This window comes from Acipenser ruthenus, chromosome 28 (genome assembly GCF_902713425.1).
Source record: "Acipenser ruthenus chromosome 28, fAciRut3.2 maternal haplotype, whole genome shotgun sequence".
In the NCBI taxonomy this organism is placed as follows: domain Eukaryota; kingdom Metazoa; phylum Chordata; class Actinopteri; order Acipenseriformes; family Acipenseridae; genus Acipenser; species Acipenser ruthenus.
In genome coordinates this window covers 15,327,373-15,343,790 of record NC_081216.1, presented here as the reverse complement: position 1 = coordinate 15,343,790, position 16,418 = coordinate 15,327,373, and the positions used below count along the sequence as shown (strand labels likewise).

The 16,418-nt window shown below is 37.6% G+C and overlaps 1 protein-coding gene across 1 annotated transcript in view; it reads right to left on the bottom strand.

Annotated features, from left to right (window-relative positions):
- The window catches only part of LOC117434671 (large ribosomal subunit protein uL23m-like), a 33,063-nt gene extending 16,753 nt beyond the window's left edge, over nucleotides 1-16,310 (bottom strand). The window contains exons 1-2 of the mRNA XM_034906715.2: nucleotides 16,122-16,310; nucleotides 12,700-12,822 (exon numbers count right to left, since the gene is read on the bottom strand). Of these exons, the coding sequence (XP_034762606.2) occupies nucleotides 12,700-12,822; nucleotides 16,122-16,138 (140 nt within the window). The 5' untranslated portion in view covers nucleotides 16,139-16,310. The remainder of the gene's footprint in view (nucleotides 1-12,699; nucleotides 12,823-16,121) is intronic.
- Between the last annotated feature and the right edge of the window lie 108 nt (nucleotides 16,311-16,418).

The window sequence follows — 16,418 nt, the reverse complement described above, 5'->3', positions numbered from 1 at the left end:
AGGTCACAAATTGTAGCTGCATCACATCACAGCTATAAATGCATGGAATAGCCAAACAGGTGACACAATTCAATCTAAAACACTGGGAACAACAAAAAAACAGATTCTGTCCTATTAGTCGATCCCTTTGGAAGGGGCAAATGGTGTGCTAGGAAGGGACGAGTCTAGAAGGGACGAGTCTAGAAGGGACAATTAAAACATCTTGCACTCCATGCCACATTATCACAACGCCAAGAGTTGAACTAAACACTGACAATAGTACACAGCATAAAGTGTTCTGATATCCTTTTACTTTAAGGATAGTATCCCTCACATGACCCTTATTGTTCTATTTATATATCTTTACAGACAATCACTGTTCATTCGGATAATAAAATAATAATCCAGAGGAAATCCCACACTGTGAAGATTAACACATTATTTATTAATTAAATCGATGTTTTACAGTAATTCGCAACAATAACGAATAAAAGGGAAGAAATGCAGGTAAATCATTAAGAAAATAATTACACAGAATATCTTTTGATTGTTTAATTCTATAAATTTTCTAACTAAAAGTGGTGGAATGGCTTTGAAGAGAAGGGGAGTGCGGGGCAGATATATTGTTGATTAATGAATCCAGTTAGTGCTACGAATCCACAGGAAACTGGATTCATTAACGAAACCACAGAAAAACAAACTGAATTTTGTTACGCAACAATCACTTCAATAATTAGTATTACACATTTCAAACGTAACATTTAGATAAGGGCTTGCGATTTCAATTTAGCATTTAATATTGCTTGCTAAAAAGTAGGATCATACAATTATACATTAACAATGTAAACATTTTTTTTCATAACTACAAAATGTGGCAAAGCTTCTTTACTTACAGTATAACACACTAATGCAAGACTGACAACAAAGGATGGGTTTTTCCAGTGGGAACACGGCTTCTTTTAACAAACAATCCAAAATGAAAATAAATCCTAACTCATATTTTAACCGCATTCAGGTCTATACACAGTTCCTTACATTGCCACAAACGGCTAGTGTCTTTGAAACCTGTCACTTTATAACCGCCTGCCTTGTTAAATTACAAACAGGTGTATTAGTTTAACCAACTGTCAGTCAATCGGTGTTCTGGGATAGCTATGGCATTCTGGGAGATGTAGTTTCTCATTCCTCATTTAAACAGCAAGAACTATATTTATTTTTTTTCAGTAACAAAAGCAATTTCATCATTACTTTGTAAATCTCCAACAATTACACGGACGTTAGATTTAAACTCAGCTTTTGCATTTAGCATTCCTGCTTCACATTCCTTTGTTTTTTGCATTTTTATTTTTCTAATGCCACTTTCATATTCTACATCTATAACATAGTGCTCGCTACTATCTTGACTTGCAGCAGACACTTGCGTCTGTGTAAAGTGGAATTTCAAACTCCGAGGAACTCATGATAACATTGCCGCAATTAACTGTTTTTGCTAAGTGTAACAAAAGAGCGAAAACCAAATCCAAATACCAAATTAACAATTAACGGAATCCCGCTAGTGAACAAGTATCAAGTAGGAAGAAATGTTTTAAGTGGCACAAACTCAAATTGTTTATCCCTTACTTAAATCTTTAGTTGCCTCATGAAATATTTCGGTCAGAAAATGATTCTGTACAGTAGTTGAAATTGGGTACACATGCAAATACAGCTGTGTGGCAAAGTGGTTTGCAGTGCGCAGGTGTAGAGATGATGCAGTGCCCATGACAAGGACAAACAAAGTACTGGTGAAATGATGGTTTATTTTGCAGTCCCAAGTATGAGAACAACAGTAAACAATAATGATAACAGGCAGTACAGTGTTGTGTATTGCTACGTTTAATCCATGGGCTGGTCCCGAAATAATAGTCCAGATATTTTAAACACCCACACGTAACACAAACACGTTCATAGGTCCACAGTGAGTGCTATAGTGCTTGTGGTGCAAACAGTTAATCGTGACACAAGTGCAGTGGTGTCCGGGTTTGGTGCTGGCCTTTAGCGACAGCTCCGGATCGTGTTAGCCGTCTAATAACAACAAACAAGTATTTAGACATGACAAACTCACAATAACAACACGGTTCTCCTTCCGGTTCAGCATTAACCATAACAAAGGATCAGATCACTTCGCTACATCCCCTTATATACTGTCAACCATGCCCCCTTGGTAAACGTTTGCAATCACTCCTCCAAGCCGTGGCTGCCACATAGTTTCCCTTCTGGATTGACTTCTGCCTAACCCTGGGAATGAACTGTCTGGCCATCCAGTCCAGGGCACTCTGTTCCCTTTACACAGCGCCCTCACAGGGAGGCATCAAACGCCTATAAGTACCTCCACTGTTCGTTTTCAAACACACTTTCCCTTGACAAAGGTATGTTAAACATGCTAAAATGTTGTGAAGTTGATATCAAACAGAGGTTTCCTTAAAGTGTAGGACCCGATATCTTGTTTTAAAATAAAAGTTCACTATAACTTGTGTTTCTTTCAAAACTGGTTATATAAAATGAATGGAAGTGCACAACAAGCATGTTTTGTGGATTCTGTTATCACTTAAAATGATAATAGGCCCTACATAATCTGACCAAATTGTATTGTATTGTATTGTATAAAAAGAATACTTTAAAACAGATCTGTAATACAAGATTAGTAATTACTTGGAGGACACTGGAAACCAGAATTGAAGGGAATCACAGCAGTTTATAATTAAAGTTGATTTGAACCATTTGTTGCCATTTGAAACCCCAGGATTGAAGTGTTCTCACAATCCATTACAGCACAAGGAGATCTCATACATATATATATATATATATATATATATATATATATATATATATATATATATATATATATATATATAATTTTTTTTTTAAAGGATTATTGTTTTAAATACCGACTTACTGTAGAATATGGATTTTTTTCCACTGAAACAAAACCTTAATATATTTCAGCCTATTTAATTCTAATCGTGTAAAGGAAATTTTAGGAAAATCTTTGGGGGGGCTCAATCAAGAGATTGTTTTCATCTGGCTGAATCCACCAACTATTTCAAACTCTTAAGCTGGTATCCTTAGAGACTTGAAAACAAATGTAACCTTGAGTTACCTTAGTTTGCCTCCAAGCCATCTGCGTCTGTGATGTAATTGCCATGAAGCACTGCAGAAAGCATTAGCCTCTGTGTTTTTGTTTAAACGAAGGATTCCTTGAAAGCAGAAATGTGGGCTGCCGGATATGTGGGTGTAGAGCTAAAGAGGCATGCTTTGCCAAATCATTGGAGAGTAGAGCTTGATTAGAGACCTGGAAATCTTTAAAGAGAAAGTAAGCTAAAACTTCCCTACTGTCTTACAGTACAAGATTATCCCTAGATGCTTGTTTACCCTATTCGTCCACTGGCTTAGCCATCTGTGTATAATACTGTATTAAACAGAAAGCCTTGTTGACAATCCAGTTTGTTTGCAGTACCCAAAGGCAGATGTAGTTGTAGGGAAAAAAACTTAAGTTATTTTTGGTTTCAATGTGTCTTTACAAACGTTATGTTTCCATTCAGAAATGTAACCTTTAAAGTGTTTTATTTATTTATTTATTTTGCTGTAGGTGCCTCCATTTCGCACAGTATTAAAAAACCATCTGGAAACAGAAGTTTAAGTCCTAACTAAAAATGACATGATTAAAAAATCTTCTAACACAAAACAAAAGATTCATCACAGAAGCATATCTATTTATATATTTCTGATCAGTACAACTATTGAGGTAGATCTTGAGTGTTAAACTTGTTGATTTGTTGTAGGGACACACATGTCCTTCCTTGTAACCAGATGCACACCAAGTCACTCTACAAGACAAAGGCATGGTCATTCTACTATTTGCAGCAGATAGACATTGCACGTGCCACCTGTAAATAAAAAAAAAAAAACACAAAGCACAAGCCTTAACAGCTGTACAAACTGACTGGCAAAATTAGCAGCTCTAAAAGAGGTCCACATTTCAAATAGGTTTATATTTTCTATATTTGTAGGCTGGAAGAAAAAAAAAAAAAACAAGGTATGCTGTATCAAAAAAATGCTGCAACAATTAAAAAAAAAAAAAATGTATACAAACTGAATATTCATGTAAGAATCCGGAGACAAGAGCAATTTAAGAAATCCTTTTGAACTAAAAAACAAAAAGCGTTGTGGCCTGTACATACAACATTTATTCCTTTAGATCTTAAGCCTGGGAGCTACTAATGAACCACTGACTGGCACCCCTTGGGGAACAGCATGGCTGCCAGAATTGTTTGTAAGCATGAAGGAAGTGAAGTATATATGAAGAATACATCGGAAGGTTTCTGAAATATGATCTGGCCACAGAACGGTGAATTGTTGACAATTTTAATAATCAAAGGTATCTGAGAAAACACAGCTGTATATCAAGTTTAAATAAAATATATATATCGGAGCCAGTAGTCCATCATCACTATAACCAGAGGTTAAAGTACATGCCCCCAAAGAATGGTTTCAAACTTCACTGTAAGAATCAAATTCAGCTGTGAATTCACTTGGAAAGTAATATTTCAAAAGGGTTTTTTGTTCATCATCTGGCAGCCACATTAAATATGAGTTCAAGTTTTGGCCACTGTCATGTTTTGCATAACATTTAATGTAACAAATATAAAATCTGACATGCAACTGATTTCCGAGATATGACAAAGTTACAACACAAAGAATTACGACAATCATACCGAATTTGAAAACACTGATAATTGGCCTAAACATTGGCAGATCCAAATACCCCACTGTTTTAATTTTGAAATATTACCCCATTTGAATTAGAGACACAAATGAAGTCAATCATGCAATGTGATCCCTGCCCTATAAAACTGCCATCATTTTCTTCAGCATAGTTGCAGTTCAAGTCCACAATCGTGCCCTTGTACCCGGATGGCAATGGCTACTACTAAGACAATAATGCACCCATCCGCCATGTGTGCGAATGGTTTGAGGAGCATGACAGAGACTACACGCATCTCAATCCTTTTGAGCATATCTCTTCCTATCTATCTGCACCAATTGCATGATTAATGACTAGATGGAGACACCTTCCAACACCTTGTGGAGTCTATGTCATGTCAAATCTGAGATCATTAGGTACAGGTCCCAATAAAGTAGCCAAGCAGTGTATGTCAATCACTAACAATATAATAATGACTTAGCAGGTGTTTCAAGACAGTCATTCTGGTCGAAAACCACACAAGATGTACAGTGCCAACAACACCATACAACCATCTACTGTAGTTTTGTTTGTGTGATTGATAATTACCACACTCTATAATCTAATCCAAACTTTTAATGCACCAAGTGTAGTAAAGACCTATGGAATACTGCCTGAAATGGAAACCCTTCTTAATTTTATTCAAAACCCACTTTTCTTTTCTTTTTTTTTTCTTACTTAGCTTTTTTTCCTATTCCAAAAACCTGCAAGTGCACATGTATTTGCAGTGAGCATGAAATTGAGAGGAACTGCTGTGGGTGTCATTAAACGTTGAGTGTTTTTGTTTAGCAAACAGCTGCTAGAAAGCACACATTTACATCCGTGATGGTGGGGTACAGAGTAGCAAAGAGACTCCCCAAATTAAGCCTAAGCAATTACAGTGGGAACGGCAGGTTAAGATGAAAGGCATGACGTTCTGAAAGGAATTCAAGGGGAGGTCTGTTTATGTAGCTGTTAAAACTGACTATTTGTTCATTCTTTAATGTACTATATTTAGTACTTTTTTAAGGAGATGGTTTCGTTACCAGGCTTTGGACTGCGGTTCTGGGTTTGCAGTAGGGATTCAAGGAAATGCATGCACATGGATTAGGGAGTGGTTAACAGGTAGAAAACAGAAAGTACTGATTAGAGGAGAAACCTCAAAATGGAGCGAGGTAACCAGTGGTGTACCACAGGGATCAGTATTAGGTCCTCTGCTATTCCTAATCTACATTAATGATTTAGACTCTGATATAGTAAGCAAACTCGTTAAATTTGCAGACGACACAAAAATAGGAGGAGTGGCAAACACTGTTGAAGCAGCAAAGGTCATTCAAAATGATCTAGACAGCATTCAAAATTGGGCAGACACATGGCAAATGAAATTTAATAGAGAAAAGTGTAAAGTATTGCATGCGGGCAATAAAAATGTGCATTATAAATATCATATGGGAGATAGTGAAATTGAAGAAGGGAACTATGAAAAAGACCTAGGAGTTTATGTTGACTCAGAAATGTCTTCATCTAGACAATGTGGGGAAGCTATAAAAAAGGCTAACAAGATGCTTGGATATATTGTGAGAAGTGTTGAATTTAAATCAAGGGAAGTAATGTTAAAACTCTACAATGCATTAGTAAGACCTCACCTAGAATATTGTGTTCAGTTCTGGTCACCTCGTTACAAAAATGATATAGCTGCTCTAGAAAGAGTGCAAAGAAGAGCGACCAGAATTATCCCGGGTTTAAAAGGCATGTCGTATGCAGACAGGCTAAAAGAATTGAATCTATTCAGTCTTGAACAAAGAAGACTACGCGGCGATCTGATTCAAACATTCAAAATCCTAAAAGGTATAGACAATGTCAACCCGGGGGACTTCTTAGACTTGAAAAAAGAAAAAAGGACCAGGGGTCATAAATGGAGATTAGATAAAGGGGCATTCAGAACAGAAAATAGGAGGCACTTTTTTACACAGAGAATTGTGAGGGTCTGGAACCAACTCCCCAGTAATGTTGTTGAAGCTGACACCCTGGGATCCTTCAAGAAGCTGCTTGATGAGATTCTGGGATCAATAAGCTACTAACAACCAAACGAGCAAGATGGGCTGAATGGCCTCCTCTCGTTTGTAAACTTTCTTATGTTCTTATCTGTGATAAAATATATCAGCACCAGTGTTCTGTAAGATCTAGAAAGGGTTAAGGCAATCCAGTGGTAAGCCCCTTGTAAACTTAAACCAGCACAATGCTGTGCTAAACTGTCTGCTGTTCCATGCTCTGTGGAAACAAAGAAAAGCTTGTATTTTTACCATGTGAAAACTTCTATTAAAAGCGCCCATTAACAGTTAAAACGCCTGTTTTGCATTAAACCTCAAAACAAAAGCATGGTTATGATAATGGTGCACCAATACTGGGAGAATTCAACAAAAAAACATGGTGGGGGAAAACAGAACCAAAAACATGATGTAAATATAATGGCATCTAAAACATTTAAAACACTTGAGCCTTGACTGGCAGCAGGGTTTTTATCATATATAGTCTTGGTTAATTGCAGGAAGGGCATCGATCTGTTTAATTGTTGCTACAATGCAGAAACATGAATTCAATAAAATATGCATTGTTACTTTATTTTACAAAACAAGCACACTTAATAAAACTGAAACTCTGCATTTAATATATTAAACAAGCAAATCTTCTTTGTTAATGTTCTACATTTCAGACCCTATATTCAATTAAATGGTACACGAGTGAATATTTCACATTTATAAAAAAAAACCGTCATTTGGTATAATTTAATTCTAATGCTATTAATAAATGAATCATGATTATAGCTGCAGTTTTTATGTATTATGTAAATATTTTGTCTAATGGTTAAAAAGTACAATGCTTATGGTGGTTGCCAGGTCTTGTTTTCAAAAGATACCGGCACAGACATTGCATACAAACCAATGGAATACCTTGTGTGTATGAAGGAAATTGAAATTGAAAAAGTCAATGATCGCAATCTCTATTAGCTGAATTATCAAGGCAATACCCTGACTGATTTCAATTCCCCTGCTATCACTGGCTGTTTCAAAAGCTACTTAAATTGAGGAGCCAATAATAATAGGGAATGTGTGTTCCGTGAAGGTTACACCAGCCTGTCAGAGTTAGACTTAAATCTTCCGGTCATTAATTTGCTGTTTCAAGTGCTACTCAAACGAAATGGAACTGAAATGTGGCCTATGAACGTTTTTTGAGTAAGGCTACATTTTTATAACACTGCATTTTATTAATTTGACAATCCTAAAACAGACAATAAGACAGCTGCTCTTGATCCCCAATTTAAAAGGTTTCTGTCACCAAGAATATGCAGTCTGGCTATGCATGCGCAACCCAATCTGCCAAATAGGGATCTCTACCGGCTCAAGTCAGTGTTTCAGATTTGGGAAGCGAGTCAGAATCGGGGGTACAGATGCAGGTACGTCACTCCACACTCTGTCCAACAAGGGCCGAACGAGCAAGTGGAACGTTATGTATGGTGGTCAACAGTTGGTTTTTGTTTTATAAACGAGACCCAAAATGTTTTTTTTTCATTGTACAATGTCACCTTTTCCACATTAAGTGTTTATTTGAGTTAAATATGACAGTTTCCACTTGCTTTTTCAGCAAATAAAAAGCATAACTACACCTCAGTAATGCTATTACTTGAAAATGTGTCTTTGTTCACTTTGTTTATTGTGAAGAGACGACAATGGCAAGGATTTTTCTTTTAAACGCAATTTCTACTTTTATGTTCTATTTATGCCTGAAAAACAACAAGAAAAAAAACAAACATTTGACTTTAAGTAATAATTGGTCAAATTAAACAAACGTCAGCTTGCTTTAGTTATTTTGTTATTTACCAGATTTATTGCGACTGTTTTTAAGTTCACTTAGAAAAATGTAGGGCCACCAAAATCTCTAAGGGACCACCAGATATTCTTGACTGGTGGTCCGAGTGGCCACCTCCTCAAAAAGTTCATTTCTAACCCTGGAAGTGTTTCTTCATTTTAAAATGCTGCCAAGCATCTTGGTCGCTTTGAAGCCAACATGTTGATTCAATAATTTCATTTCGAAATCCATGAGCTGCGGCTCTATTCGCATGTGATTTGCCATTTACAACCGACCACAACAACAAGAAGGGGGGGGGGGGGGGGGACCACGGAAATGAGAAGTACTCAATGGTATGTATCTTATTACATTAGTGTATTAGTTCTACATTGCGTCTAATTGTATAATACACTGGTATGAGTGCTGCAATATGCAAAAACATGTGTGTATTAATGGTATGTTTGTCCCTTTGGCTGCACAAATGCAATTAGAGTTTTCTGTTTTAAACTTTAAAAACCAACTGGACATCAAAAACAGCTGAAAGAGTTTATGATTAACCTGAGAGTTATTTCCCCTCTCAGGTGCTGTTCATGTGAACAGTTCTGTGAGTGTCCTTTCACAGGCTAGGATGAAGGCTACTAGCACCGCCTTCAAGTCTAGTGTTGCTAACAACGAACATTAACACAACTGACAAACAAACAAACAACCAACCAACCACAGAACACGCAGTTCAGTGGCCATGCCCTCCTGCTTGCACCGCAGTTATGAACGAGAGCTCTCAGCTGTCAGTCTCACGTGCAGCACCACAATTCACCGTTTAAATATCTTGTCTTTAACCCAGGATTTGCACATCACAGGAGAGTAGAAATGGCGTTGTGGGTGTTCGGTCACAGCGTAAGGTTGTAATAAAAATAATTAAGTCAATCTATAGCTTTACAAACCACTGCCAACCACCTGATTAAATAGCTTTTGAAAAAATAAATACATTGCTATACCGTTACATATAAAATAGTTTATAGGTTTTCGTAATTTGTATTATGTTAAATATTCTTCTTAGAGCTGGTGGTCAGACTTTACTGGGCTTCTACTGCAGACAAAGGCAATGTAATAGTATTGCTGCATTCATTTAAATACGTTTGTTACTGTGTGTGACTGAGGGTTTGTGAATTAAAAGGATATGTGTACAGTCAACCCTGTATTAAGAGACCACTCAAGGGACAGTCTAATAGTGGTCTCTTAACACAGGTGGTCTCTTAAAAGAGGGCCCATAACTTATGAATTTTCTATTTCTCTCTGACATGCTTTCCTGTAATTATGTATGTCTTACATAAACTGTAAACGCCAGCAGATGTAACATGAACAATAGGAAGTATGTAATTTAATAGCATTCATTTAGATAATGCATTTACAAGACCAATTATTTTGTGAAAGTAATGAATGCTTGCCTCAGGTAACACAAAATGTTTTAAATCCTTTGCAAATTTCAATGCCTGTGTCTACCTTTCAGGTACGTGTTGATTCATTGCATCCTGAAACCAACGCCAGCATAACCATAAGATCCTTTGATTACCGCGCACATTTTCCTTTTAAAGGTTTGCCTTTAAGTCTTAAGCCGCTACATCCTAATTATGAGAACATTCTGTTAAATTAGCGGGAAAGAACAACACAACACAAAACGGACACGTTGGAAGCTACCTAGTTCCCATGCAAGTGCGAGAATGAAATGCAAGTTAAAGTAGCATCTGGGGGAAGTGATTAATGTCATTGCTTGCTCTTGTGTTTGAATAATGAAGACGGTGAAACAGAATCAGCAAGTCAATCAGGACATCAAGGTAAAATGAAACGACTTTGTTTAGTAATTAACAGTTTAATTAAGATATTGAATCGGCTCAAAACACGGTCACGTAACAAAAATAAAAACCTAAAACTTCAAGCCGTAGTTCTTCCCATTTCAAAATGCTGTATCTGTGTCTTTCTAGTGCCGAATTGTTAAGCAGTTTTTCTGACACTTACTCTCTTTACAAGTTTAATAACTTTAATTCTGTCATCTAGTGAGGACCTTTTGTTTCTCCATGTTTTCTCTCTTCCTTTACAAGAGAGTGCTGTTGTTTTATTGATTATGGATAAAAGACCACTAAAATGGTTACTGTGTTTCTCTGAATTTAGGACGTACCATTTAAAACCATCATTTTCTTATAACAAAAGTTATAAAAAAGTACTTGTCCGACTGGCAAAGTATAATGGTAAAACTTGTTGTCCTTCACACAAATTTTGTTGTCCCGGGCGTCGCGCGATATGAATTGCACTTTCAATAATGTAAAGAATATGGTTCCCAAGTTGTATCAGAATTGGATAAGCAGATGTATATAGGTCTAAGTGAAACTGAAGTGTGGTATGAATGTAAGAACAGCTAGAGATAAAGCTCACTACTTTTCATTAGTGAGCCCCAGTAGTTGGTTTCCATCCACTTAAACTTGGCTGGTTTCTTCAGCAGGACAAATGCTCTGGCAGCTTTCTTTTAGCCCTGCTGTAATACTGGGAGCATAAATGTGTCTTTCTAGGGAAACGGTCAATGCTTTTATATCAGCCATCAAATATCATTCTCAATTAACATTATACAATTTCAGTTTAAAACAGTGGACTAATAAGGGAAAGCACTAGAAGAGCCTCTCAGATTTTGAAAAGCTCATTCTTGGAACTTGCATGCCCTCTAGAGGTTTTTTTGTAGTATTACAATAAAAAATACAAATCTATTAAAAAGTCTACAATTAAAAATAAATAATAATAACATTATTATTATAACATCAAAATTAAACAATATTCAAATATTCATTTACATTTTGAAAGTATTCAAAACGTGAAAAACCCATGTTCGTACTAATTATTATTCTGATGATGTTATTGCTGTTTGAAGTCGATCTTATCTCACATTGTGGCACTGCATAACTTTGTGTGGTATCCATTCAACGACTACAACTTCTCCCCCTCCCTCTCAAACCAGTGAAGTGAAAAATGCACAACATATTTTACACTACGAGAAAGTACTACTGGCTTATTCAGCTTGACCTTCATTATTATTACACATATGCATAATACAGCATGAAATAAAAAAAGAAACAACTTCAGACTACTCACAAGCCCCTAAATGAATTGTCCGAGTTGCTTATTACTGATTAGGTAACTTCATTGGGCATATTTGTACCATCTGAAAAAGTCGTGCTAAGGACATTTTGGAGTAAATGGCTTTGAGAATCTAGTCCATTCGGGTCAATTGACCAGATGCCTGGGATGCAAACAAATAACCCCCTGCAAAACCTACTCTCAACTTCTCACAGCAGTGTTAAGGTGTTCCAGAACCCCCTGCAGTGTTTACAAGAAACACGTTACTTTACTTGTGCTAGATTCCATGTTGTCCATGACACCCCAGCAGGGATGGAAATAAGACTCCCATTGCACAGCGGTTTGATCCATTCCTGGTTTTACTCAGAGTTTAATAAGACTCACCTGAGCTTGTTACCTATACAAGCTTGAAGTAAAACCTGGAATGGATGAAACTACTATGCAATAGGAGACTTATTTCCATCACTTATTCACTTGACAGTCTTGTATGAAGGTACACTCAATGCGCTCTGCAGTTATTACTTGCCTGTTGGTCCTGTGTTATGCTAGAGGTAAGGCTGCTACCTTTAAATGTGTAAACACATGCTTATTGTATTGGTACTAAAAGTTCCAATAAACTATAAACTAGTGTTAAGCAGCGGTCAAGTCATTTTATCCCTGCTGTATTTCTGAATTATGTTGACAGCATACTGACTGAATGGCATTCCAGTTCATTATTAAAGTTCTTTACATACTTGCCTGCCAGTACTGCAAATGCACCCCAGTGTGTTTAAAATGAACATATCTTATAACTCTTTGAAGGTCGCAGGATGTCCTTTCATATGATTAAACAGCGTTATTTCCAAAATAATATTTGAGTTTACCGAGTCTTTTGTAAGTTACCTGTAGTTTATTGCAGGTGGTTTACAAAACAACAATGTAAACGTGGCTGCCTTAACTAGAGCAATAAAAATGTGTTTGCTTATTGCAAAGTGTGTACAGTATTAAGCACTCACTCCATGGGTATCCGAAACTGCACAGTGTCAGGCGGCTGTTCCTTGCCCGGTTTTACCAGGGTCATGAAGAAGTTGGTTCGGAAAATCCTCAACTGGGGGTTCCCGAGCTGATAGAGTGGGTATCTAGGGAGAGGCACAGACAAGCACATTTCAAATCAATCACCATGTCTGGGGTTCACACTACATCATGGGCAGCCTGAAGTGTAGGGGAGTTATAATTTAAAAAAATAAAAAGTGCTTTGTAAGAACAGCACCAAAGAGCAATAGCAGGATGAGTCCCCAAATGATGGGCAACACATACACACTACCATTGGGGCAGAAGAATCTGCATTTTCATAGAGGCAGGGCCTTTTTACTACAGTATGGCACACTCCTAATCCAACAGTTGAAACAAATGTCAGTAACAAAATGTATATCTCCAATAAGCCTCTAAATACAAAATTAAAGCTGTCAACTACAGTGAAACATACATCCCCCCATGAAATGGATCAACAGGCCCCACCTGTTATTTTGATATCGCACATTGAAATACCTGGAAGCGTTTTATGAAGAATCCCAAAATGTTAGCTCTAAGCTCAACTATTATTTTTAAAGTTATGGGCTCTTTTGAGTTCTGGGGTGCTGAAGGGATGCCATGCCTGGCCTGCTGTCCACTTTGGGGGCTCACACCTCAGTAACCATTCACACTATAATACAGACATTGCATACAGTCTTTGTTGTGGTTATATACAGTGCCTTGCGAAAGTATTCGGCCCCCTTGAACTTTGCGACCTTTTGCCACATTTCAGGCTTCAAACATAAAGATATGAAACTGTAATTTTTTGTGAAGAATCAACAACAAGTGGGACACAATCATGAAGTGGAACGAAATTTATTGGATATTTCAAACTTTTTTAACAAATAAAAAACTGAAAAATTGGGCGTGCAAAATTATTCAGCCCCTTTACTTTCAGTGCAGCAAACTCTCTCCAGAAGTTCAGTGAGGATCTCTGAATGATCCAATGTTGACCTAAATGACTAATGATGATAAATAGAATCCACCTGTGTGTAATCAAGTCTCCGTATAAATGCACCTGCACTGTGATAGTCTCAGAGGTCCGTTTAAAGCGCAGAGAGCATCATGAAGAACAAGGAACACACCAGGCAGGTCCGAGATACTGTTGTGGAGAAGTTTAAAGCCGGATTTGGATACAAAAAGATTTCCCAAGCTTTAAACATCCCAAGGAGCACTGTGCAAGCGATAATATTGAAATGGAAGGAGTATCAGACCACTGCAAATCTACCAAGACCTGGCCGTCCCTCTAAACTTTCAGCTCATACAAGGAGAAGACTGATCAGAGATGCAGCCAAGAGGCCCATGATCACTCTGGATGAACTGCAGAGATCTACAGCTGAGGTGGGAGACTCTGTCCATAGGACAACAATCAGTCGTATACTGCACAAATCTGGCCTTTATGGAAGAGTGGCAAGAAGAAAGCCATTTCTTAAAGATATCCATAAAAAGTGTCGTTTACTGTTTGCCACAAGCCACCTGGGAGACACACCAAACATGTGGAAGAAGGTGCTCTGGTCAGATGAAACCAAAATCGAACTTTTTGGCAACAATGCAAAACGTTATGTTTGGCGTAAAAGCAACACAGCTCATCACCCTGAACACACCATCCCCACTGTCAAACATGGTGGTGGCAGCATCATGGTTTGGGCCTGCTTTTCTTCAGCAGGGACAGGGAAGATGGTTAAAATTGATGGGAAGATGGATGGAGCCAAATACAGGACCATTCTGGAAGAAAACCTGATGGAGTCTGCAAAAGACCTGAGACTGGGACGGAGATTTGTCTTCCAACAAGACAATGATCCAAAACATAAAGCAAAATCTACAATGGAATGGTTCACAAATAAACATATCCAGGTGTTAGAATGGCCAAGTCAAAGTCCAGACCTGAATCCAATCGAGAATCTGTGGAAAGAACTGAAAACTGCTGTTCACAAATGCTCTCCATCCAACCTCACTGAGCTCGAGCTGTTTTGCAAGGAGGAATGGGCAAAAATTTCAGTCTCTCGATGTGCAAAACTGATAGAGACATACCCCAAGCGACTTACAGCTGTAATCGCAGCAAAAGGTGGCGCTACAAAGTATTAACTTAAGGGGGCTGAATAATTTTGCACGCCCAATTTTTCAGTTTTTTATTTGTTAAAAAAGTTTGAAATATCCAATAAATTTCGTTCCACTTCATGATTGTGTCCCACTTGTTGTTGATTCTTCACAAAAAATTACAGTTTCATATCTTTATGTTTGAAGCCTGAAATGTGGCAAAAGGTCGCAAAGTTCAAGGGGGCCGAATACTTTCGCAAGGCACTGTAACCTGGACAAACTACAGAGAAGGTGGTAACTAGTGATTCATGGGTTCTCACAGGTACAATATGGCATTCTGTGTGTTGTCATTGCACTTTTTCTACATTGCATTGACATCCGTGGTCACCAATAGGTGAAATGTTGGCACATTGTTAAGCTACAAGAGCAGCTATGTGCGTGTAGCGAGTATCAGGAAAATATCTTGAATACTTTGAAAGCTATACAGTCAGACAGCTTCCAGATACACTCAGATGCTAACACTGTGCTAAAGCCGGTTCTTGCCATGTTTTATTTCAATTGGATTAGCAGTTAGCAGAATGTAAAATTGTGACATACACTGAACAGCCTCCATATAGACGCTGTTCTCATAACAATGTGTGGCATGCCCCCTGGATGCCATACTGTGTATGAACCGTGGGCAATGAGACTGTGGAGGTGTACTGCTCTGGATACGTGACCATTAGTGATTGTACATTCGGACAAACTGAAGAGGCCTGCGCTTCAGGAAGACCGCCTGTACACCAATAACGACTATGTAATCAACTGCCAATTTATTGAGCATCCGACCTCAAAAGCAGTCTGCTAGAACATCATTATGAACATAAAGTGAAAAGAAAAACAACCAACGATTCAGCTGCTTTCAAATGTGTCATTTTAAAAAGTAGCTTAATATTATTATCACCGTATATTTTGAAGAAGAAATACAGTTATACTATATTCAGAAAACTTATACTCTTATGTTACCATTTATTTACTACTGGAACTACAGGAAATTCGCATGGTAACTTTGCAGTTTTTCCAAGCACTGCAATGCTTGCCTTAGCTTTACCATGTTTTATTATAACAGTTTCCTGTGATTTATAGTTATTAATAAAAAAACAACATATACGCATGTCCTTTTTCTTTATACATTGCGACATGACCTGTTTACGCAGCATCTACAGATAGACACGGACCTACAATACAGTTCAGTACGTATCAAAAAGAAATGTGCGACATGAAGAACTAAAACAGTGCACTTGATTTTCAGAGTCCCTACGTATCTAATTTGAAACGTAGATTTACTTACATTACTCTTCTTGCCATAATGTGTTTTGTTAACGCCTGACGATGTTTAAATAAACTGACATTTAGAAAGCGCTCATAGCATTCACATGGGGTCAGCACAAGTTTCCTGCTCCAGGCAGAAGATCATCTGAAGGACAGGAAGAGAAATGGCAAGAGAAGCACATGCAGTCACTCTACTTGCGTTTGTAAACTACAGCGCCCTCTGATGTAAGATACTAAATTAAGTTTTTTCCCTTTTTGTAAATTGTATGCACTGACATTAAAATGGAGGGGAGGGAGTTAGTTCTAATCATATCTT